General features: G+C 45.6%; 1 protein-coding gene across 2 annotated transcripts in view; it reads right to left on the reverse strand.

Moving 5' to 3' along the window:
- Window positions 1-21,564: 21,564 nt before the first annotated feature.
- The window catches only part of LOC138529147 (phospholipase A2 inhibitor and Ly6/PLAUR domain-containing protein-like), a 156,027-nt gene continuing 151,528 nt past the window's right edge, over window positions 21,565-26,063 (reverse strand). Inside the window, exon 5 of one of the 2 annotated variants that reach the window (XM_069640817.1) lies at window positions 21,565-23,241. In XM_069640817.1, coding sequence (XP_069496918.1) covers window positions 23,111-23,241 — 131 coding nt within the window. In that variant the 3' untranslated portion in view covers window positions 21,565-23,110. The remainder of the gene's footprint in view (window positions 23,242-26,063) is intronic. The other variant, XM_069640816.1, reaches the window with a different exon arrangement.

Here is a 26,063-nt window from a genome sequence, read left to right on the forward strand (position 1 = left end):
TAATGAAATTTCTATAGTCTTATAATATACATCTACAAACATAAAATCACACACCCTTAAAAAGGTAGGGATCATACCACAACAATAAATTATTCAAGTTTTTGTCATGTTAGTATCATCCTAATTTGAAAACAATGTGGGCTGCCTGATGATGTCATGGCGTAGCCACATGGGTGACATTACACACTAAGCATGCGCATTCAAGCACCATTGGAAAGCCAACCCATTACACTGCTTCATATAATATATGGTCATATGTTGAAAGATGACCGTTGAAAGCAAGAGCCTATAGATACGATAATAGATTGTAAAGGGTTATGAGTATAAAACTATGCTTAATTGAATTAAGAATTAGATGAGTTTCATGTAAATGTTTGCTAGAACTAAGGTGATCCATACTTAAGTGTTACATAATAGTAAGCAGAGTAGTTAATTTAATATCCAAATGTTCTTGGAAATCAAAATATTCTCTAAATTGCATATTTTTCATACAGCTGAAAAGCAACAACATAAGATGAGACAAGAATTTGAAAAACCTTTGGAAGATCGCACGTTATCAATATCAAGAGTTCAGGAAATATATACAGTTCTTATTCTAGAACTATAGTAGTGTTAATAATTACTTGTGAGAAAAACAACATTTGTATTATTCTTTATTAATCCATTTGGTCAATATTCCTAATTCGGATTCACTGGATAGTTATAAGAATATGTAAATCTTCTGTTTTCAGATATAAACATTCTGATTTGAAATTTGGATGAATTCAGAGACAATACACAATAAACAATAGTTAATAATGTTAAACAAAGATTCAAATTAAGGGACATTTTAAAAGCTTGTGTCAACAATAAATAAATAAGGCGACTCACTGAAATTACATTGCGATCTTTGGATATTCTTTTGTGTAAGATTCAAGGTTAAAAGATGAACTTATTAGTTCATTGATGGATATCGTGTGTAGAGTTTGTCAATACCAAAAGTAGGTGGGAAACACCATTATTAATTATGTGTTTTGATACATTGAGGCCAAATGTGTCATAATGAATCTTATATATAACCAATGTTGTTAACAATGTCTTTATTTTGGAGATTCCGGAATGTTGGCTAAGCAGGCAGCAGCTTGAACTTGAAGCTCCTGTCATCCCTTGGGTCTCAGATATTTTTCGGATATTGAACTTCCATGTACACCAAAAAGAAGATTGATACCTCAGAGAACCCTGTCCCCCAAAATGTAAAGGCTGATATGGAGGAAGCACCTAGTCCCAAAGATATTTACTCCCTGCTTGTGAAGGTGGCCCAGGATGTGGGTGAGATGAAGTCCTCTCTAGCAGACCTCAACCTTAAAGTTTCCAGTTTGGAGGGAAGAGTCTGTCAGTTAGAAAAGGAGTCTGCAGAAATCGCTGTCAGTTACAGGGCATATAATGACTTAAGGAAAGAGTTAGCTGATGTGAAATCTAAAAATGTGGAGTTGGATTTAAAAGCGAGGTCACAGAATCTCAGATTGGTGGGCCTTTCTGAGAATGTTTCAGGAGATAGACCACTGGAGGATGTTATATTACAAATGCTGACTGGGATCTATGGTCAAGAGGCTTTATGTCTGGGAGACTTGGATTATGCCTTCAGGGTTGGTAAACCCAATACCATGAAGCCCAGACACATACTGATGGTGTTTGCATAAACAAGGGCAACAGAGAAATTACTGAAGACGGCAAGTGAGAAGAGCAGGGTTAATAACAGGAGGGATCCCATTGCCATATTTACAGATTTCCCAAAGGATTTGATGGAAAAGAGAAAGGCCTTTGCTGAGACAAAGAGATTAGCGAACGATAAAAATGTTAAAAACTGCCCTGGTTATCCAGTCATTTTCAGACAATTTGGGGGGGGACTAAGGAGGCTGTAAGGTGGATTAGGGATCTTGGAGCTTCCCTGTGAGCTTATAAGTTTGCCCTCACCTCTTACCGGGCTCAGACCTATGCGTGTGCCTTCTGGGAACCTTCCTTGGTGACAGGGGTGCTTGGGGTACAAGGTGTGATCCTGCAGTGTGATCATCTCTAGTTCATGTGCTAAGAGTTTGTTGATACTTGACTGGGGGAAATGGATTTGCTTACTGTTAGTGCTCTGGTTTATTTTGTATATGTTCTTGTGCCCTTCTTGCTTACCCCCTGGTGTATACAGACACCATAACCAGCGGCATCCCATAACTTGGAAAAGGGGATGTTAGGCAGTGCGCTTTTTATGGGTATGATTCTGTGGCAGTTTGCATTTTCTCTGACATGTCAGGCGAGAGGATTGGTTGCAAGTTGGTTTGGGAGTGCTGGCATGCTGTTTGGAAGTACATGCACAACTTTTTATTAGAGCATGTGGATGCGAGTATAGCACTGTTCATTCACTTCACGCCCAATTGTAAGGCTGACAGTGTTTTACTATGGGGAAAAGTGGCGCCAAGCACAGCGGACGGTTTAACGGGTGTCGGTCATTATATTTAAAAGACCTTACCGTTCCATTGTGATCCTGTGCTTCGCTGGTGTTTGGGGTTTCGACTGGCGTGACGGATGGGTTTGCGCATCCGTCACGCCGTGAGGTGCTTTTCTGCAACACTTCCTGTTCAGAGTTGTAATTAGTGGGATGTGTACTTGGCTGGCGACCACGGGCGCTTGGAAGATGTAGTTATGGGACAGAAGGTAATGAGGCGTGGAAGGGTATTTCTTATATGTGCGCCACACCGCATAACACATTTCAGAGCCAAATGTCTGCTGCTTTATGAATAATGTGGAGCACTGTTCAATCGATATTCTGCCAGTGAAATAATTTCTGACATCCATAGGAATACATTCATAATGAACACATATACTTTACTGCAATAAGGATAACGGTAATGAAGTGCGAGAGGGATGGGAATGTAGCGTTTATATGCCACATGTCTGCTATTGGTTACGGTTTTAAGGCCATCGTTTTTCTGGTAGACTTCATGGGAAATGTACGGTAATTGCTGATTACCGCCGGCCGGCCCTCTCAGCAAGGCCCCATGGCTGGAACTGGTTTCTTTCATCTGCTTCTCACTGGGAGTGAGGTCCTGTTTCCACCCTCCTGGCTATCTGTTGTTCTCCTGCACATGTGGAGTTTGTGCCTGGCTGCTGACCATTCCATTAGGTAGTTGCACTTTCTGTGCATTACTGCACCTCCAGGGGAATTATTGAATCTGAAAAATCAAAATTTGAAAAAAAAGAAGAAAAAGAAAAATAGCGGAAATGTGCATAATATTGTTGGAAAGGGCTGTTTTATTTGGCCCTTTTCATTGTGCAGCCATTTTTTGAGCTTTTTAATACCTGGAGCTGGATTGCTATTTTGAAAGCACAAGTTTTTTCCTACTATTGCTGCTTATTTGACTGTTTTTGGCCCTTCCAAGATGGCCGCCGTGGTTTTCTTTGTTGTGTAGGCAGGCTATGCTGAATCACCTCTCCCTGTGCTGCACTCCTATTGGATGCTGAGTGTTTTCTTCCATCCAATCAGGGACCGGCAGGCTTCAGCCGGCCCTCTCAGCAAAGGCCCACTCCTAAGGCCCCTGTCTGCTCTCTGTCCGCTTCCGGAACGCTAATTGGGGTCCTCCCTGCACCTTAACCACAATGATGCTGCCACCTCACTCCTCTAAGAAATCCGGATTGCCTTGACTTTGCCACCTCCAGAACTATGGGTTAGTTCCCTCCTTAAGGACTCACTTCTACTGCCTTTGACTATCACTGTTCTTTCTGCTTGTTACTCCCATGTTGTCATCCTGCTGCGCAGTGCTTCCTAAAACCCTTTGCTAATATCCGATTCCAAGATTGAAAAAGTCAAATCTTGCTGTTTTTGCTTTGTGCTAAAAAGTCAAATCTGGCTGTTTTTGCTTTGTGCTAGAAAGTCAAATCTTGCTGCCCATTGCGAAATTCTCTGTATTTTGCTTGTATACTGTTTCTTCTCTGTAACTTGCCAGCCCAGTGACCTCACCACTCTATTTTGTCTCACACCTACCTGCCTTAGCCCCCCAGTATCTCCATCCTCTCCTTACTTCCACCCCAATAGCGCTTTCTGTTTCTCCTATCTTCTCCAACTGCTTCTCCATTGACTATCTTTCCCTTCTCACTAAGTCTGGTAGGAAGAAGTTCAAAAAGGATATCTTGGCCTCTAATCCTGGTCTTCCTATTGCCGACACCTACTCCAATGCTTCCGCCAGACAGACCCTTACTGACATCCTCTTTGTCGTTCCTTCGCCAGATCTATGGACTCCTCATATGGTCTCTGTGCTCTGCCCTATCTCCTCCTCTCCCATTAATGGTGGCACTCGCTGGGAAGTTCTCATGGCTTCCTTCAACTCCTCTAAAGTCATCATTAATGTCCATCTAAATGGCACTGTCATGGTCCAAGGCCCTCAGGCCAATCTCCTCCTCTTTGACATGGTTCACGGCCAGCTCTGTCACAAGCTTTAACACTCTCCTCCCTGATGGCTACAAGATCCTCTCAGCACCCAGATCCTCCCGGTCCTGTGGGGGGGTAGCCCTGATCTTTCCTGAGTGGATTCCTGCCTCTATCATTCCCACTCACACCTACTCCTCTTTTGAATGCCTTGGCCCTCATTACGACCCTGGCGGAAATCCAAAAACGATGGCGGAAATGTAATACCACCATCGAATACCGCTCGTTGCGATTATGACCCGTCACCGTAAAGTACGATGCCATTAGCGACACCGTAGTGAACGCCAACGCTAACTGCACCAAGTACGCGCACGCGCGCCTTGCAAAACCGTAATTTCCGCCATGGCGCAACGGTACGTGAATTATGACCCTAGCGGACATTTACTTAACGCCTTCAAGCAAGGGGGAAAGTACCATTCCGCCATGGTGAGAATTACGGCATCGTGAACCAACCGTAAATGGCCCTACTGAGTGCCTGTACTCCACTCCCTGCCCACATTGCACAACTCCTCGTAGGCGCAATGTAGTCACACTATGCAACCAGTGAAATGTACAAGTCACCCATGCATGCCAACGAACAAATGCATGCAGGGGCTCCAAGTGCCTTGTGAGTGGCCATCCATATTCGGCATGTCACCATTGCCGTACTGATGCAGCACAGGCATGTGAAGGTTCAAGTACACCAAAATGAACTGAAATATTTCATGACACAAAACAACAATAGTCCCCCATCACTTGCCACCAGTGTAAGGCAACATTCAAAGCAGTATCCTGAGGGAGATTGCACCAGCCCTGTACTCTTGCCAGTAAACAAACCAACCATCAGCATAAGCATGTACCACACAAGTTGGCAGAGTGACTGAGCAGCCAGGCTCATCTCAAGAGGGGCCAATGGGAGCTGCAGGGCACAGATGGCACGAATACAGAAGCTATTCCAATGGACATGACCACAGTCTCCCTCCAAGAAACGCACGCAAACACAGGCACCTGTGACCAGCCATTTTCTGATAATCCCATCATTCCACCAATCGACCTGGCTGACCGGCATCTGTTGCACAAAAGCTAAACCCCCGCCCCTGAGCATGACATCATTAAAACAGTCATAATGGCAGCCCCTATCCGTGACCTTACTGGGCTTCGTAGGCAAACGCAGCCAGTACAGTACCACGCAACTCAACTCAGAAGCCGGAACACAATGCAGATCATCTCACAATACATAGCGCCACAAATCGGAATATGCTACATTACTTGCAAAGAATAACGCTACACGGTTAATATCGGAATATAAATTTAATGCACATCAAAATCACAAAGCCCATACAGCTATTTGCTCATAAACTCCAAAATAATTTTCATCACTGTGGGCTGCATCCGCAATAAATGACCAGCTTCTTCTTGTGTGACGCCCAGTTCCTTCATGGTACACAGGGGCTACATTAACGTTCAAAAAGGCAACATGGAAGTGCCGAGAACCGCAGGGCTGTCCCATGAGGTAGGCACTAGTCCAGCTGAAAGGTTGAAATGTTGCTCCTAGCCACTAGTACTGCGTAAGGGCATGTGGCCCATTGGCGATCGTCCCATAAAATCGTAATGGTGCTCCACTGATTAACTCGAAGCTGCAGGTGTCGAGAGTAAAAGCCATCTGCAGGAGTGGCGTACAGATGGCAGCGGCAAAAGGGGCCGAGATACCTGTCACCCAAATGAAATAAAAAATAATAGTATGGGCATCAGAACTTCAGATGTATTACTCACTTCATTCAACACACGAAATCTACAACCATATGCATGCTAGCCCGCTCAAAAGGATTATTTTCACCCAAAAATCACTTGCGAATCATAACGAAATAAATCGAGGTGAATACACTATTACAAACGTCTGTTTGTGTGCATGCGTCTGTTAAAACAGAATCCATTACATGGGATTAGTAACGTGCATAGACACAAGTGTTTGAAGGCGCGTCGAGAGAGGGAGGATCCAACAAGGGCAGATAGACGATGGTCCCACTATGGCAGCTTTGCATCACATAGCGCAGGGGAAGGGGATAGATTCCAAAAAGCCATGTACATGGCAAACTCTCAATTAAATCATCTGTCCATGCATCCATTCATCATTCCCTCATCCCGGTATGAAAACGCCTGAATATTTACTCACATAACATTTGAAATTTCCATTGAGTCTGTGCGTAATGCAGTCTGCAAAATCCACTGTGCTCCTGGCCGGATTTGTAGTGTTGTGAAGTAACATGTATTTGGGAACGTCCTGCCTTATCGTCCACTACGCTATTGCGCATCCCATTCATTTCATATCATTCATTGCTTTCTCGTCATGGGCCCTGTCCCAAGGACATTCAACAATAGAACGTTATATTTCCAGTCAGACCTGTGGGCGTCTCCTCGCCGCTAGTTGAAAACCAAAAGCGCTGTCCTTCGAATTCCTCATTTGCAACATCACGTCGAAAAGGCATCTGTGAACGCTTGCATTCACAAATACATCTATGTAGTGCGGCTGTGTGTGAAAATGCTAACTGGCTTCAATCACAAATTGGACGCCCCGCCCGTCGGTGAACGTCGGTACAGTGCTGCATGAGTGTCCACCGTTGATCGAGTACTACATTCCACTGACCCTTCACAAGTCTGTTCGCGACTGCAAATATAGTATGTGAAACAATGGGACCATAGCAGAATTAACATATAAACAAATATTTCACTGCCATCGAGATTAAATACATGATTGTAATAGCAAGATGCCATGCGTCAAATTGCAGCGTTGTGTGCGGGACGTGCTCGACCAAAAGTGATTGCAGCTGGCAGAGGTGGAATGAATCACCACAGGTGGAGGCTATACAGCCTGAACACACACATATTGCACACCCAACCCCCTCCCACAACCACACCCACTCCAAAATGCTACCGACAGGACTAGCGATGTTGGCCATGGGGGACCTGATAGCACTGCAAGTACTCCAACTTCAAGAACATGACGAACACCAACAACTATAACAACCAGCCGCACAGAGGAGACGCAGGAGGAGGAGGGCAAGGCAGGGGCAGCAAGGCCCACCAGCACAGCCACTACCACCACGCAGGCAGCCCGCAATCCCACGCCTCCGAGCTAATCCGTTCAACCTCACTGCTGAGCAGATCCACACCCTCTACCGTTTGGACCGGGACACCATAACCGCCATTGTGGACATGACACACGCTGACCTTGTCAGCATGATAGATAGCCCAACCGCCATCCCACCCCTACTGAAGGTGGTGTCTGTACTCCACTTCCTGGCCACAGGCACCTACCAGCACACAGTCGGACAGTTGCATGGTATTTCACAGCCACTGTTGTCACGGACACTATTCCAAGTGCTCGATGCCCTCCTGAAGCACGCAGACGACTACATCTCTTTACCACGCTCTGACCAGGAGATTACAAACACAAAAGTGGGATTCCATGCACTTGGCGGCATACCGGGTTGCATTGGTGCCATCGACTGCACCCATGTGGAATTGGTTGTGCCACATGCCATGGAGGTCCAGTACCGCAACCGGAAACAATATCATTCTATCAATGTACAAATGGTGTGTGACTCCAACAGGATCTTTACACATTGTTGTGCCCGATTTCCAGGATCAACCCATGATTCTATGGTCTTGAGGAACTCTACAATACCACGCTACATGGAGCGACACGCAGGGCACAGATCCTGGCTACTCGGTGAGTCTCATTTCATGCATGAGAATGTGGGGTAGGTGATGCGTCAATGACCTGGCAGCAAGGGGGGGGGGATGCGTACGTAGCAATGTCATTCCACAAACATCCTTTATTGTCCACATAAAGGTGATGCCGGGTATCCACTGAAGAGATGGCTCCTTACACCACTCCGGAACCCACAGAACCAGCATGAGGAGGACTACAACCATGTCCACTCACGTACCCGTGTAGTCATAGAACAGGCATTCGGCCTACTGAAGGCTCGTTTCCGCTGCATCAGCAGGTCTGGCGGGGCACTCCTGTACAGCCATGACAAGGTTGCAAAGATGGTCATGGCATGTGTCATGCTACACAACATGTGCGTACGTAGAAATGTGGCCATGCCCCCTGACGCAGAACTGCAAGCACCTGAAGATGGTCATGATGAGGGTGGGGATGTGGCAGCACCTCAAGGAGTCCGCGAGGCACAGGAGGCCCGTGAAATTCGTCAGAATATCATAGATACATGCTTCTAGCACTCACGCCTGGTGGCTGTTACATGGACACGGGACTTGTGGCACTGTGTGTGTCTGGAACATGCACAATGTGGACTGTACGCCTATAAAGGCCTCGTACACAAAGATCAATGTCCACACATCTCATTGGATCAATATAAAGAAATGTATTGCAAATGTGAAATGTTATTACACACCCAATCGACCCGCCACCCAGAAAAGCCCAACACACCCCCTCCACCCTCCTACCTCCCCCCCGAACACCAGTGTCCAAAGATGCATATTGTCCGTGGGCAGACGCTATTGCAAGCCCCCTCTCCGGGTATCAGGGGCACCCCTGCCTGTGGAGCGCAGGTTCCTACCAGATCTACGTTGGGGGCTGCCCTGGACGGAACTTGCAACGGATGATGTCTCTGCCTGCTCACGTCCATGCATGTCCCTAAGGGTTTGTGAGAGCTCAGTGAGCACACGGCGCACAGAGGCAAGTTCACCACATACGTCTTTGGACGTCGCATGCAGTTCCCCCCTCAGGCTCCCGGTGCTTCTCTCCATTTGTCCCCTCAGGCTCTCGGTGCTTCTCTCCATTTCTCCCCTCAGGCTCTCGGTGCTTCCCTCCATTTGTACCCTTAGTGTCTCAGTACTTCGCTCCATTTGTGCCCTAAGTGTCTCAGTAGATGTTTCAATGGCTGCCTTAGAACCCCCACATTCATCAGCATGCTCCTTGAGGAGCGTGGCCAGTTGCTGCTGTTGCACAATCATCTGGTCGAGGGACTGTTGCCTCTGCTGGGCCATGCCCATTTGCGGTGGTGTCACAGAGGGGCTGATCACCACATGTTGCCTTGCCACAGGGCTTGTGGGGGTTGGCCAGTCGTCATCTTGTGGGTGCCCCTGCGTGGTTTCCTCATGGTGTACGGGATGAAACAAACAGGGGGATTGAGACAGGTCATGGATGGGTCCTACATCGACAGCACCGTTTTCTGTGTCGGAGCATGCTGGCATGAAATCAGTGTCACCTATGGTGCTGCTACCACCAGAAGCAGTGCCATCTGTGGCATCCATTGGGGGGACCTGTGGTGCTGCTGTTGTGGACATGCTGGCTGCTGGGGTGCCTGTTGAAGTCCCCTCCAGTGTGCTGCCACTTGATTTGTGCTGCTGCCGTGTCTTGATCCGTGCAGCTGAGGTGGAGGGTCTTTGGCCGTTGGTCTTGGCCCTCTTTGCAGGTGTGCTGGTAGGGGTGTCCTGAAGCTCGTCGTTTGAATCGGACCCTGTGGTGGAGTAAAGGAGGGCGACCGTTATTTATGGGTCTGTGGAAATTGGAATGGCAATGTATCACATGCATTGGGGTGGTACCTGAGGGTGATTTGGGTCAGGGCCTTGGAGGTGGTCTCATTTTTGTGTGGATTGAGGATGCATTTATTTAGCAGCCTGCAGTTAGGGGGTGCATGCTGCACATGTAGAGGGTGTTTTTAGGATTTTAACTTATTTATGTATTTATTCTGACTTTTAAAGGGCGCTATCAGGCAAAAGTATGTGGACGTTCTCCTGGACATGTGTTTCTATTGCACTATGGGGACACATGGTACTTCACATGATTGTACATTGTGGATTTAGCATTGTTTTATTTGGCCCACCTACCTGATTCTTCGGATGTCTGCACTCCTTTCTCCATCCCTCCGACTCCCTCTATGCTCTCCATTCCAATGGTGGAGGCACAGATTTCTTCCCAGGGGGTCAACTTGATGGGTGATTCCGATCCTCCCCCGGTAGCTGTGGCAATGTTTCGGTTGGCTGAAAGTATGCTCCGGACGCGTAACCGCAAGTCGTCCCATCGCTTTCTGCATTGCTGTGGGTTGCGGGGTGCGGTACCCACCGCACTTACCCGCTTTGCCACCAGGGCCCATATGGCCTTCTTGTTCGCAAGTGCCGTCCTGGTCATTTGCGTCGAGAAGACGACGGCAGCATTCTCCTGGAGGGTCTCTGTGAGCACGGTGAGTTCCTCATGGGAGAAGTGGACCTGCTGCTTGCGATTGCACGCTTTTTTAGCGACTTTTCCCATATTTTTTTTTTTTACTGGGGTGGCTAACGGGTTGGGATGTGTCTCAGGGTCGGATTTTTAATGGTTGTGTTGGGATTCTGATTTTATAGGTGTACGGCGTGCTGTTTCCCGTTCCGGCACCATGTTTTTACTTCCGTTTCCGTATATTTGCGGTGACCGTAATTTGCGCTGACCGCTCATTACGGTGACCGCTAAGATGGGTGGTGGAATTGCACCTAGGGCGGCGTACGACGGCGCTAAAGGGCGTTTTGGGGTCATTTGCGCCATCGCAGACTTTCCAATTCCGCCATGGCGTAATGCTCGTGCCCGATGGGTCGGAATTAGCCGCACTTTACTCCATCGTGCAATGGCGGAAACGCTATTTACGCTATGGCGGTCAGGTCAGTTACTTTCCGCCAGGGTCGTAATGAGGGCCCTTGTCTGTAGGCTTTCTCTCTCACCTACCCATTCTCTTACTGTGGTTACCATCTACCGGCCTCCTGGACAAATCACCTCATTTCTCTCTGAGTGGGCAGACCTCTCCTCCTCCCTCCTGGCCTCTACCGCTCAACTCCTCCTCCTCAGTGACCTAAATATACATTTAGACTCTCCTTTCTCTGCCTCTGTACTCTTCCGTGACCTCTGCGACTCCCTCACCCTGTCCATCCTCCGCTCTGGCCCGGCTCACTCTGCAGGGCACACACTTGATGTCTTGATCTCCTCTGACCTCCCCTTCTCCATCCCTCTGACCACTCATCTCTCCTGGAGCGATCACTCCCTCCTCTCATCTAATCTCTCCCTCTCTTCCCCCCAAGCCAAGCCTACCCCAACACTACCACCTACCTTCTCGGACATCCAGCGTGAAGCGTGTCAGTTGAGGCTTTTGCCGCCACTTTCTCCCCCACTCCACCTTTGGCTGTCTCACACCCTGACACAGCCCTGTCTCTGCTCTACTCTTCAATTTCTGATACGTTTGATGCTCTTGCCCCTGTCATGAGGATCCGTTTGAAGTCCAAAGCCAAGTGCAATTCCTGGTATGACTCTGACCTAGCTACACTTAAACGTAAGTGTAGGGCAGCTGAGAGGAAATGGAGGACTTCCTGTTCATCCTCTGACAAACTGGCCTGTCGCCTGCTACAAAGGCAATACCGACTCTCTGTCCTCACCAAGAAGAGAGTCCACATTCAAGCTCGTGTCTCTGCGGCATCTAACAACTCGGCTGAACTCTTTAAAATCTGCAAGGAGCTGGCCAACCCTGCTGCAGTCTCTACCCCTCCTGTTGCCTCCCAGGCTCTTTGCAATGCCCTTGCATCTCACTTCATTTAAAAAACCCAGGACATCCTGTCCACCCTCTCCACCCACACCCCTCCTCTTCCCTCTCCATCTGTGCTTTCTGACCCTCCTTTAGCCACCCTCCCACATCCTTCTCGTCCTTTCCTCATTTCACCCCTGATGAGGTTGCTAGACAAGTCCGATCTATGAAAGCCTCTTCAAAACAGGTTCATCCCTGTTCCTCTAAAACCATCAAGGACCACATTGACACCCTCGCTCCGGCCCTTGCTGTTTTTTGCAGCCACTCCTTTGCCTCTGGATCCTTCCCCTCCCCTCCGAAGCACTCCTTTGTGCATCCTCTTCTCAAGAAACCCACAGCTGATCCTTCTTGTCCAGCTAACTATCGCCCAATTTCCATTACTCCCTTTCTTGGCAAACTCCTGGAAAAGTTGGCCATCTCTCAGCTTAACCTTCATTCCAATTCTGTTGGCTGTCTCCATGACCACCAGTCTGGCTTCAGAGCTGCCAGAAGCACGGAAACTGCTCTCCTGAACATCCGTGAAGATCTGCTCTCCAACCTTGACTCTAACATTCCCTCTGTCCTCATCCTCCTCGATCTCTCTTCTGCCTTCGACACGGTCAACCATACCTTCCTGCTCAACCGTCTCCGTGAAAACCTGGGTATCACTGATCAGGCTCTGGCCTGGCTGGCCTCTTTCCTCTCAGATCGACCCTCTCAGGTCCAACTTGGGTCCTTCCTTTCATCTATCTTCCTCTCTACCTGTGGTGTTCCCCAGGGGTCTAACCTCTCGCCGTGGCTTTTCAACCAATACCTGGCAACTCTCGCCCACTGCATTGCCATTTTCTGCTCAACTTTCCAGTGCTACGCTGATGACACTCAACACATTTTCAGGCTGCCCTCTGCAACCTCCTGTCCCTCTCTCATCTCTGATTGCCTAACTGCCATTCAAGATTGGTGTGCCGCCAATGATCTTTGTCTGAATGGCAGCAAGACAGAGATCCTCCTCATCAGCACACCTTCACCATCCATCCATAAAAAGATCCAGAGCAGGTGGATCCAGCTTCCCTTATCTCGCACCCACTCACTGGAATGCCCTACCTCCCACCATCCGCAGTGAGCCCTCCCTCCTAGCCTTCCGCAAAGCAATGAAAACCACCCTCTTCTCATAAGGTCCCTCGCAGCAGCATGAATACCAACCATAGGACCCACTGCTTAAGTTGTATTGACCAACCGCATAAGCTGTAATGATAACCATGCTTGTACCTATCTGAAATATGCCACTTACTGATACCATGCCTGTAACTAAGCTCATGCAAGTAACAGCGCCTCAATGCCCCTGGGCTGCTTGCGCGCTATACAAATTTAAATAAATAAATAAATAAATAAATCCCTTCCTCTCACTCTCTGGCCGGCCTCTCTTGGCCCTCCTACCCCCACCTGCGAGGCTAAGAACCTCAGGGTCATCTTTGACTCCACCCTTTCCTTCTCTGCCCACATCTCTGAGGTCTCTAAAAAGTCAAATTTCCGACTGCACCTCCTCAGAGGTACTCTGCATTTCCTCTCCTTCCCCCAGAAGCTCATGGTATCCCAAGCTCTGGTTCTCTCTAGCTTGGACTATTGTAATAGCCTCTTTCTAAATCTACCTGCCTCTACTCTCCGCCCTATGCAACTAATCCAGAACAGGACTGCGAGACTTGTCCTTGGCCTCAAGTCCTGGGATCATATCTCTCCAGCTCTGAAATCTCTCCACTGGCTCCCAGTGGATGCAAGGATTAAATTCAAAACCCTCTGCATTGTCCACAAGGCTTTCTGGGGCCTGGGACCAAAATACCTTCAGCTATCCCTCTGCAAATACCTCCCCTCTCGAGCTCTTCGCTCCTTTACCTCCAACTCCCTCAGGGTCAGTCATTTTTCTAAGAAACGAGCTGGGGGTAGATCTGTCTTTGGCTAGGACCTCCCTCTGGAACAGCCTCCCTGCCACTCTAAAACTTGAGGAGAACCATCTCCGGTTCTGGAAGCACCTCAAGACCTTCCTCTTTTCTTCTGCCTTCGCTCCCCCTCTCCCCTGCTGATCTGTTCTCTCTTGGCACCATGCACCTGGACACCCTCTGTCCTTTGGGCCCAGGTACCTGCTCATGCTGCCACCCTCCCGCACTGCCTCCGGTCCACCCCTTGCACTGGGGTCTGTATCTGTACCCATACAGCCCCCCCTTTTTCTTCCTGCACTTATCAGACCTACCCTGTCTGCTGCCTTAAACCTAGCACTTGCAAATTGCTGGCTGCATTACCACTGTTTGTTGCCTTTATTATTTATTTATTGTTATTGATCTGTTTCTCCTCTGCTTCGCACTTTCCACCTCTCCCCCTTCCATGCACTTTTCCCCTCCCCCCTCCCATGCACTTGCGCGTTCTCAATGTCACCGGGCCTAGTAAGATCGCTGTTTTGTTCTCCCCTGTTCCCCTCCCTTGCCTTGTCGCGCTCTGAAACACTTGTGTACGAGCGCGATAGAAATAAAATATCAATCAAAGAAATAAATATCAATACCGCATGTGGAAGTATGGGGGTCTCATGGCAAGTATAGCTTTATCATTTGGGGTATGACTTACTTCAGTGTTTTCTGTTTTACGGCCTAAAAGAAGGAATCGCTTGTTCTTGGGCGGCCGGTCACCATGTCAGAGGATGGTGCCCTTCAGTGATGACAGTGACCTCGAGGGGCCTAGAGGCCTTGCATATGCTTAGGTCTTCCGCCTTACTTCCCTTGCAAGCGGTGCCGTGATCTCTGGCTTGTGTGCTGGGGCCATCTTAAATCAGTGGGTGTGATGCATTCAGTCCCAAAGTGACCCATGTGGGCATAGTGCATGTGGGCATGCACGTCTGGCACGGCTGTCCATTCCCATTTTCCTTGTACACCTTCCCCTTATTGGGAAACTGATGATGGAGCTAGTTTTTACTCCTGTGGATAGATGACATAGTCCAGGTTAAAGGTGCCAATAAGATACAGTAGTTGTGGTACAGCACGCAGGCTGGCAAAAGTGGGGTGTAAGCATTAACGTAATATTAAGTTATATTATTGCGCATTCTTGAAAATGGTGGTACCTATTGATTGGAACAGTTTGATTTTGGCACTGTGTAAGTCGTTTATTGAAAATCGGTCTTTGGTGTGAGCAAGTGGGCCAGTATTTGACCTGTAACCCTCTGTGGCAGACTAGAAGGGAGTGGTGTTTAGTTTGTTTTTATTAATAGTGTTTGAGGAATGTCTTCGGGTGTTCAACTTCAGTTGTCAAGATCTGATGTGTGCTATATCATTGCAACGTCATGGTTGTGAGGTACCTGCTATGTTTGCTTTGGTTGAATCAGGGGATATTTCAACTGTTATGGATGGGGAATCCATTGCATGTCTATGTGGGGTATGCAGATTGTGGATTAAGAGTATATCAAATGGACAGCAGTGTAAGGCCTATCCCTGGTTGTGACATTGGTGTGACATTGGGTTATGGGATTGGGCCAGGGATTCCAGAGCTTGTGAGTTATGGGATGGGTCAAGTAAGGTTGGGGATGGATTTGGGATCATACATTTGGTGTGGCTTGATGGGTTGTTCATTTTTAATGTTGGAAGTTGTTAAGGATTGGGGAGGGGGTGGCTCTTGGAGGGGTCCTGTATTTACAGTAGGGTGGCTGCTGGGACAATCAGTTACAACTCTGAGATGGAGTTTAGGATTTTGGTTGCAGTTTCTATTTTTGATTTTTCTTTTTTTTAATTGTTATTTCTTTTTGCTTGGGCGGGTTCCTTTTTTCAGGTTCCACCGGGTATATATTGACAAGTTCGGTTGAGTAGGAAATAGCAGTCATGGCAGACCCTTCCTCTGTGGTCAAGGATACCCTGAATGTTGTGTCCTGGAATGTAAATGGTATTAATGGCCCAATTAAGAAAAAACAGGTGATGTCACATTTCCGTCATTTGAAGGTGGACATTGCTCTTTTACAGGAGCCACACCTTATCAAGTCTGAGGTGGAAAAAATGTGTAGGTGTTTGGTAGGACAAGTGTTCCATTCATCATATTCTTCGAGTTCCAGGGGTGTAATGATTTAGATTCTGAAACATTTTACAGGAGAGATTTTGGCCTCCCATAGTGAGAAGAAAGGACAGCTAGTCTCAGTGACCATGAGGGTTCAGGATCTGGTAGCATTGGTGTGCAGTATTTATGCCCTGGTTATGAACAGTAGAGCCTTTTCTGGTGATGTGGAGCGACATTTGCAAAATACAAAGGAACAAAATATCTTTAAAGTGATTTTAATGTGCTCATAGATTCATTCTTGAATAAAAGCAGTCTGAGATACTGGGACGGGAGAAAGAAATATAGATAGGCTTTCAGCCTGCTTATGACACCCATCAGGCAGGGAATACACTTTTCAATCGGGAGCGCATGATGTCTAGTCAATGATTGATCATTTTTGTACCTCTGGACTGGTGTCACAAAATTTCAGAAGTTTTATATTGGGAATATCGTGGTTTCCGATCATGCCCTGATAGTGATGGTTTTGTCTTTGGGAAATATTCTTCCAAGAGGTCACACACATGGAGATTGAACACATCAGTGTTGGAAGATGAGGCATTGAAAGAAGTGTTGGTGCCAAAGCTGAGGAGTTCATTTAGTTGGATATGAATGGGGAGATGGATGTGGAAATGGTGTGGGAGACAGTTATGTGTGTTTGAGGGGTGTTTTGATGAGACTCTTAGGAGTTAAGCAGAGGGAAAAGAAAGTTGAGCTGGCCACCCTGAGTGCCTCAGTGAGAGAGTTGGAGAAGGAGGTGATGAGGATTCTGGATGAGGAGATAAAGAGAAGGCTTTTTAAAATGAAATATGAACTGAATAGACACCTGAGTGAGACTGCAGAGCGATTGTTGTTTAGGACAAGGTGTTTTTACTATGAAGGAGGTGAGAAGTGTTGCCAGTTATTAGCAAACCATCTGAGAGTGGTTGCTGGGAGCAAGGCATTTTGTGCGATCGAGAAGAGTGGGGGTTGGGTAGGGTTAATTATGACCCCGCGGAGATCAACATTGTGTTCAGCGACTTCTATGAAAGACTTTACCAAAAGACTCCATTAGATGATTCTGAGTTGATTGACAAGTATTTGAGAAATCAGTTATTGGAATGTTTGTCGAAAGAGGATAGGACCATATTGGAGAGGGAGTTGACAGTAGATGAGATCAGAAGGGCTCTGTATGCTCTAAATTTGGGAAAGTGCCCGGGACCGGATTGGTTGCCTGCAGAATGTTATAGGGCAATGCCAGAAGGGGTCTCTGCTTTGTTGAAATCCACTTATACATTCTGCAAAGACAAGGGTAGGATCCCTCCTTCACTTAGACAAGCAACAATGTTGGTCCTCCATAAGCCAGGTAAACCTCCTCTAGATCCTGGGAGTTACAGACCGATCAGTTTAATAAATTCAGACTGTAAAACTCTTTCAAGGATCCTAGCTAGAAGGCTGAAGCGTGTCTTGCTGAAGTTGCTACATCCTGATAAAGCTGGCTTTGTAAAGGGGAGAATCTCAGCGACAAATATGAGGAAACTGTTCTTGACACTATCTGAGTCCATCAAGCTAATGGTGGGGGCCGTAGCACTTTCACTGGATGCAGAGAATGCCTTTGACAGAGAACGTTGGAGTGTTGACTAATGGTACTCTTTCTTAAAAGTTTGATTTGAACAGAGGAACTTGCCAAGGTTGTCCATTGCTCTTTGTCCTGTCATTGGAACCACTGGCCACTGCCATAAGATCGGAAGAGAAGGTAGTTGGCGTTAACTTCTATGGAGCGATGCAGAAGCAGTGGTTATATACAGATGACCTCCTTCTGGTGCTGCAGGAATTAACAGAGTCCGTACCAACTTGGATGGACCACATCAAAAGATTTGGCATGGTCTCAAACTAAAACATCTATTGGCTCAAATCGGAGGCTCTTACTTGTTCAAAGTTTTGGAATAGTACAGATCTCACTGGCTTTGGCTTTTAATGGTGTCCCTCAAGATGAAGTATCTGGGGATCTGGCTGACTAGCGAAATAAGGCTCATGATGGATATTAATTTGATATTGGCGATGGAGAAATTATCTGCGGACCTGCTACCTTGAGACTACCTCAAACTATCGATGGGGCGGTATAGTGACTGCGTTGAAAAGGACGGCAGTGCCACAGATCACTTACATTATGAGCATGATCCCCCTTCCACCATTTACATCTATGATGGAGAAGCTGGACAGTATGGTTCAGTCCTTTCTATGGAAGCACAAACCGCCCAGACTTAAACTTTGGAAACTGCAGCTTCGGTGTGAAAAGGGGGGTCTGAGTGTGCCTGATTTCGCTAGATATCACCTGCCATTTATGTAGAGCCATTTCCTGCCATTCTTCAACGAGCCTTACGATTATTGGTTGATTGCTGAGGTGAGCATGGCGGGTCCATTGGAGCCCTCTGCTTTGCTGACCACCACAAGCAAGTGATGGGGTGAGAGGTTTGTTCTGATAGAATTTCTGTGGTCCTGCTGGAAAGATATAGTATGGATCCAAGTTGGATGGTGTCTGCATCCATATAGTTGAAGCCTTTGATGAAGCTCAATAATAAAGTTATTTTTTGGCCAAATTGGTATTTGGAAGGTCTGACAAAGAATGTAAACCCTTTTGAAGGAAGATCTTGGCTCTCGTTCTGTGATCTGCAGGTCATATATGGCCTTGTTGGTTGCACATATAGGGAGTACCAGCCCCCAAATTGGCTGTGCCTATGGTGGACATCTTCAATACTTATCTGTTGGATTCCACTGTCCACTTGGGAGGTCAGGATCACATGGCTTTGGCGGTGTACAAACTCCTGAGAGGTGGCGCAGTGGGGAATACAAAACTCTAGGAAACTTGGTCGGCGCGCCTTCAAGATGAGATGATGGTGTCAAGATGGGAGGCGCTTTGTAGAAATATTCCACAACTGTCAATTAACATTGGAGAGAGGGCTTGGCTTGTGAAATTGCTAAACAGGGTTTTTTGGACTCCTGAGTGGATGCACAAGCAAGGACTGAGCCTTGCAGATGCCTGTTGGGGATGTGGAAGATCAGTAGGGACACTTGAGAATATGGTATGGGATTGTTATAGGGTCAAATCTTTCTGGAGCGATGTGACAAGTATGATGAACATAGTCCTAGTTTTGGACAGAGAATATGACTTTAGAACTTTGATTTTGGGTGAGAACATGGATCTGGAGGAACTTTCGTACCACCAAGTGTCTTGGATCATGAGGTCTTTGATGGTCGCCAAAATGATCATTTTACTGAATTGGAAATCAGCAATTTTCCCGACTAAAGATATGTGGTTACAGGAAATGTACTATATTTGTAATATTGAGAGAGTGGCCATGCAACAGCAGAGGAAGGGCAACATTTATGATGCCATTTGGAATGGATATCTTAAATCAGATCTGGAGTGATTTACAGTTTGGAGGAAGGCTGGTGGAACTTGGACGATGGAATAATTACTTTTTGTTTTTCTTTTCTTTTTTTTGTTCTTTTTATCTACCATTTTTTATGCTTATATGAGGGGTTGGGTATGTTTGAATACTTTCTTCAGCTTGATTGTCTATATCTGTTTGTTTATTGACATTGTTTTAATTGGAATTGTTATGTATTTGTTTATGCTAATATCATAAAAAACAAAACAATGGCCCTCATTATGAGACTGCTGGTAACCCGCCGGTACTACCATCGGTCTTGCCTTACCATTACAGGCGCCAGATGTACAGGTGTTAACGGGATGATATTACGATGATATTACAGGCATTGGCGGTAAATTCCCATTCCATGGGGTCCCATATGACTCAATGGGATGGGAACTCCTGAATCACCAGCACCGCTGTTAATGGTGACAGTGATTCAGTGTATTCACTGCCGGTAGGAGGTTGAACTACCGGGCGGTCAGGCCTGCTGGTTGTTCACTGCCCCTAACAGCATACTCGGAGTAGCACGGTCTGGAAGAAATGCCGGAGCCGGTAGTACTGGCCATTTTACCAGCATTGTTTCCTTCCCGGGTGACTCAGAATGAGGCCCAATGTCTTGATTTTGTATATTTTATTTTTGACAATTTTATAAGATTTTGGTATTTTTCTTTACCCTATATGCATCCTTGAAAAAGATCCTAGAAGGATCATAAAACGTGTTGGCACCAAGGAATTGAAGTGAAAAGAATCACAGTTATTGAAAAATTAATTAACGTCAAGGGCTTAAAGCAAAAGGAAATAATGTGGTTGAATAAGTGAATGTTTGAAAATGTGTTAAAGCAAGTAATTTATTTTATTTTGATTTCTCATAAGATCAGCTGAGAATCAGGTATTTCAGTGAATCTGAAAAGCGGAAACTGTCTTTGCTCTGTGGTTGTTGTATACAAATGTATACCTTTCTATTATGATGTAAACATAATATAAAAATTAGGTACCCCCACAATAAAGGTAAATCCAGTTAATGTTTGAAAGTTGAAAGGCTAAGGTCGTTTAGCACTAGTCTGCCGTTAGGTTGCCCCCATGCAAAATCCTTGTTACTAGGGATCAGCCATTTGAAGTTCTTCCAACAATATTAGCACATTGTTGGGGCTTTTGCAACCTGATACTCAAAAAATAGTTTTGAGTAATTTGTCATTAATAATAATTGTTACACTAACCTGAATGCTTTTTGATTTATGTCTGGCCACAAAGGTTCTTTAACATTTTTTATTCTAGACTCAGTTCCTTCTCAGTCCACAAGTGCACCTCAAGCAGAATATCGTGCAAGCTTCTGACCTTTAATAGTTCATTGTTTCTTGTGTTGTCTTAGTCGCAATCCCATAGAGACCAACATATTTAAGCAGTGAACCCAGACGGGTGAGGGCTTTACTGGGCCAGGTAATGCCCAGGCCAGTTACAAGTCAGAGTGAAGGAAGGGCTTTAACGGGAGACGGGTATCACCTGGCCGTGTAAAGTTCCCCCGCCCGGAGGGGTTTATTCAATTAGCATCCCAGCATATTCAAGTTGAGATATTGAGTAGTTGCCGTTTATCCACTTAAAAAAAAGCGAAAAACAAAGAAGTCCACCACATAGTCCATTCTCCCTTTCCATAACGGCCTTTGCGATGTCAGGGAGGTGCTGGGAACACTGATTTTTCCAGGCGCAGGCAAGGGACAAGAGAGCACCAGGTAAGTATTGGTTGCAGGGGTGGTGAGGGATGTGGAAATTGGGGTTGAGGGAAGGAGGAGAAGGGGAAGGCAGCGTGCTTTTGCCTGCTGTCCTGGCGGGGAAGATGCCAGCCTCGGGCTTCTGAGGAAGCTCGGATCAGGCGGCTTTACCATGAGATGAAGACCCCGTTCTGAGCATTGTGATTGGCTGGGAGACCTCCATACTCTCACCGGGATGCTAATAGTCCTCGCGGTCATGTTTCTTGCATTGTGTGACTGTTCTCTTGAACGTTTGACTTGGGCTTTTATGTGTATCCAAAGTCAGCAGAGACACGTTGCATTGGATCTTTTTGTTTAATTCCCTTCTAAAAGCACATCCTTTAATTTTGTATGAAAGACCCATTCACATATTTGCAGTAGCTGAAATCAAAATATATTTATTTTTCAAACAAAACATCGTTAAGTATATTTGCTGTTTTAATTATGGAATTTGTCATAGTGTGGTATATCTTTTGCTGAATTCTGGAGCTCTGACAATTTGCAGTTAATGGGCAAGCCCCATGTGCTTAGATTTTCTCTTTTTCAAAACAACTGTCACAGAAAGCCTACATCATTTCATAGCAGAATTTCCTTCACCCTTAAAACAAAACTAAGGAGCTAAGTTCCTAAATTAAGGTCTTGCAAAGTCATGTAATGTGAAGTCGTTTTCTTTAGTGCCTGACTGCAATGTATTTTGGCTTTGCTTTATACAAAAAGAGATTGCGGAGGTGGGTTGTTCTGGGATAACAGGAGAGGCAGGTGCCAAGCCTGTGATGTTGATGGGTGCAGGTCAAAAGTACCTGGGTCCTGACTACTTATCTGCCTCTACCGGTTTGACGGAGACACTTGGGAATATATTATCCGAAGGGAAGAAGAAAATGTCTGATAGGTTGAAGTGCTTTGGGTGTGGTGCACTCATGATGTGGGAGAGTGTAATAAGGCTAATGAGGAGGCTTAGTCACAGTTAAATTAGGGTTGCTCTGCTAACAGCCAGTACAGTGGGGGCCATTTGAGGTGGAGTTGTATTTATAGTGTAAGGTAACAGAGGTTTTTAGAGGGGTGCTTCTTCAATGCTGGAGAAATCTGAGCAATCAGTCAACATTCTTCTGAGTCTTGCTAATGGTTTGACCATGACATAAGGCAGATAGGAGAAGAAGAGGAGGGCAACCCCAAAGTGTGTTTATTTTGGTCTTCAACCCATAGTCATAGCTCAGAAGATGCAATGGATCTGTTGTAGGTGGTCCAAGGAAGAATTATGGCAATTGGAGGTCATTGTGGATTCCGGTGCAGAAATGAAACTGGAGAGGACCAAGTATATCATGATATGGTTTTCACGTGAAGGAGGGTGTTTCAGTGGTTGTGTATGTCATAAGACCATACAATAGCTTAAGATGCACTCTTATTTATAAAGCATGCCTGGTGGTACTCAGATTATAATTCATTTTTTAAATGTCTCCTGTGCCATTCCACACCTTACAGAAATGTTAATTAGACACAGTCCTGCTATAAAAGAATCATTCCATTCTGCTTGAATATCACTTTGTTCACAAAAGTGGTCTCCTTCATGGCTCTTTGTGGATTTAGCAGTTCAAGCTCATTGGAAGGGTTCAATAGGAAACATTTATTTTATCAAACAATCCAGTCACCATGGATGGACATCAGGCTTCATGCTCCTCGGCAGATGCTCAAAGTGGTTGCCATTGGAACTAAGATGGCTAATTGGGACTTCAGTGTCCCTCAAATAACGTGTTTACGAGGTCAGGCAGGGTCCAATCTACAATGGTTCACTTCATGAAAGCAGACTCTCAGCGTTAGTTATTCAGGTCCTGCAAGCTTCTTGCACACACGCAATAGTCCTACTGCTAATTTATATGCACAGGCTGGGAAATGGGCTAATTGTAGGTGGTAGTAACACATTTAAATTTTAATTGCATCTGAACACGTTAAGGTATACTGGGAAGTTATGATCTGTTCCATGGCGATAATTCCTACATCACAGGCATCTTTTGTAGCACACATTGTTAATCTGTATGGTCTCGCAACATCACCTGCAATGTAAGAACAGCACATAGTGAGTTAGTGAGTGAGTTAGTAAAAACTTTATGTATCGCACACCTTACAGATTTAACTACCTCCAGACACAGCATATACGCAAAAGCAAGTGACCAAAAATAAGTAATACATTTGATTTACCCCTTGAGGTTGGAATTGCACTCCCATCCTCCTCCTGCGAGTTTCAACACATGGGGGAGGTTGTCTGTTCTCACTAGGGCGAAGGACTGCTTCCAGGTAATTAGACAAGCAGTATACCAGATGCAATATATCAGAGGTATAATCAACAGCGATATTTGAACCCATATATCCTGCTGTCCCAGATTAGGGACACACAAGAAAATGACTGGGACAATGTGGGAGAGTATGTATGAATGTATATATTGGATTTATAGTGCAAAGTTAGCTGAGTGGTGTGAATAGGGGACACACCTGGGGCCAGATTACAGAAACGTTCCACCCGTGCAAGTGCAAAATTGCACCGTATTAGCACTAAGGCAAAGTTTGCCATAATGCAAAAGAAATTGGGGCCATTTTAGAAAGTGGAATCTTTCATGGTACAAACACTAGGGCAAAAAGTGCCCTAGTGCAAAAAACATGCACTTTCAATGCATGTTTACACCAAGTCAAAGTCTACCTCAGAGCTAATACCATTCCGTGGTATAAAATTGCACTTGTCGTGGTGCAACAAATGTTTTCTAATACGGCCCCAATGTTTTTTTTTTTTTAACTAGGGCAATCTGCTAATACAGTGCTATGTTGCAATTGCACCAGCGCACAGTTTCTGTAATCTGGCCCCAGGGTTTTATAAGCGTTGCACAGGGGTATCAGAGTTGCTGGCATATGCTATGGGATTGGGGGGATTATACAGAGGGGAGAGGTAGTGTTGAATGGCACGATCAGTGATTGGCAACATGTCCTTTAAAGAATAAGTTATTCAGGTCCATTTTAGGTGTAGGATTAAGGAGGCCCATCTGATCTACATAGGTAACCTATTCCAGAGACAATGCACAGATAAGGCCTGTTATCAGGTATTTCCCTGTTGCACTTGTTTGTTTACAGTCTGAAAATGTTATGGCTTCTGGTGGCGTGTTGGCCTCCAACGATAGTGAATTTCTTGGCAATAGTATCGAATGCCACAATGGCAGATGCAAGGTTTTCTTTCTAATGAGTGGTCAAAAAGTGGAGGGGCCTCACGACTCACTCAAGGTTCCACATCACATGTTTAGATCACCTGATGTTCAAGAAAACTGCAGTCCATAAAGACCACAAAATGTGCATACATTTTTTTCAAGTCCAGCACACTAGATGGTGTAATGCAATTTGCTTATGTTAAATTGGGTCCTCCTTTGCATAGCCATGATTGGTGTTCAAGGTAATCGCATATGATGCCTAATTATGTCAACTCAATGTAGATTGTAACATTGCCAGGCAGGATAGTAATCATAGGACCTGTCCAACTGGGAGTTCCATCTAGACTTTCACCATCAGCAGCCCTACCAGCTTCTCCTATTGTCTATTGTGATATCTACGTTCTAGAGAATGATAAATGTGCACATTAGAATGGTACCTAGATGCATCATTTGAACTGGAACTACAGTCTAATAAAGGTATTTGAAAGATTAGTCTAACAGGGAAACAAGGACAACACCAACCTCTACATACTGTACCTTTTATAGAAATGTCAGCTACTTTGTTGCTTTATCCTACACAATGAATATTCTGCGATAATGACCTCCTACCTCTGTCTATAGATTATTTTATGCATTAAAGATTGCCAAGGATGGATGTTGCTATTGAATGCAATCAGTTATTGTATAAGCTTGCTTGCTTTTAGAAACATCCAATGAGTATGTACTGGAGGGAAATGATCACCAGTGACATGTTTCGCATTTCCCGACCTACCTGGTTATATTGTACATGAGGTACTTGCCCAATTGGTGCCATAGTGTGCCAATCCACACTTGTTTGCCAACCCTTCAGAATTAAGAGGGCTAATGGGATTGAACCAAGTTTGATCCAAACCAAGTGGTCTCAGCCTTCATTTGTGTCCTTGCTCTCTAAATGCAAATTCTAGAGAAATAGCCCCTGTTGGAGATACCACCTTAGAGCAAGCCACCATCTATCTTCATATCACTTACATAATTTTAAATGCGATGGGGTTGTATGAAGACTGTATAGGAAGTAAGGGGAGAAGAGGATGAGATAGATGGAAAGTGAGAATGAGGTTCAAACATAAGCAAGAGTTAGAAGCATTGAAAAATGTAAAAAAGCAAATGAGGGACGGGGACAAAATGAAAAGTAATAAAAGAAGCAAGCAAATTATTTCAGATCAGTCAGATACTCAATTATCTTAGAGTTTGCTTTCTAGCTGCCTGAAAGAACATGTCTGCGGTTTAACATACCTTCATTTTGCTCGGTCGGAAGTCTGCATGAAGCCACACCTTCAGCTCCCAATCATGTGGCTCCCAGTGCTGAGGAGCCAGAAATCTTGCAAGCACAGTAGCACTAACCCCATACTGCAACATGGTGACAGGGAAGTGCAATAAACCCCTAAATTGTGCCCGTAAGGTGAGTCCTTACCAATGCAGCCACTGCTGCTTCACAACATCTGCTCTGGCCTCCATACCTCCCCCACCTCACTTCTGCAAGTCTGCAGTCTTCCCCCCGGCCTACCCGTCAGACAGCAGCTATTTGGCAAAGATTCCAAACATCAAACACAAAGCATTCTTGGTAAGAGAAGATACATACTGACCCTCTCAAGAGTCAATAGATTCTTCACTGTGTACTAGAGTTTTTGATGGAAAAATATGTTTTG

The sequence above is a fragment of the Ambystoma mexicanum genome, chromosome 1q, assembly GCF_040938575.1.
Source record: "Ambystoma mexicanum isolate Mex_15411 chromosome 1q, UKY_AmexF1_1, whole genome shotgun sequence".
Classification (NCBI taxonomy): domain Eukaryota; kingdom Metazoa; phylum Chordata; class Amphibia; order Caudata; family Ambystomatidae; genus Ambystoma; species Ambystoma mexicanum.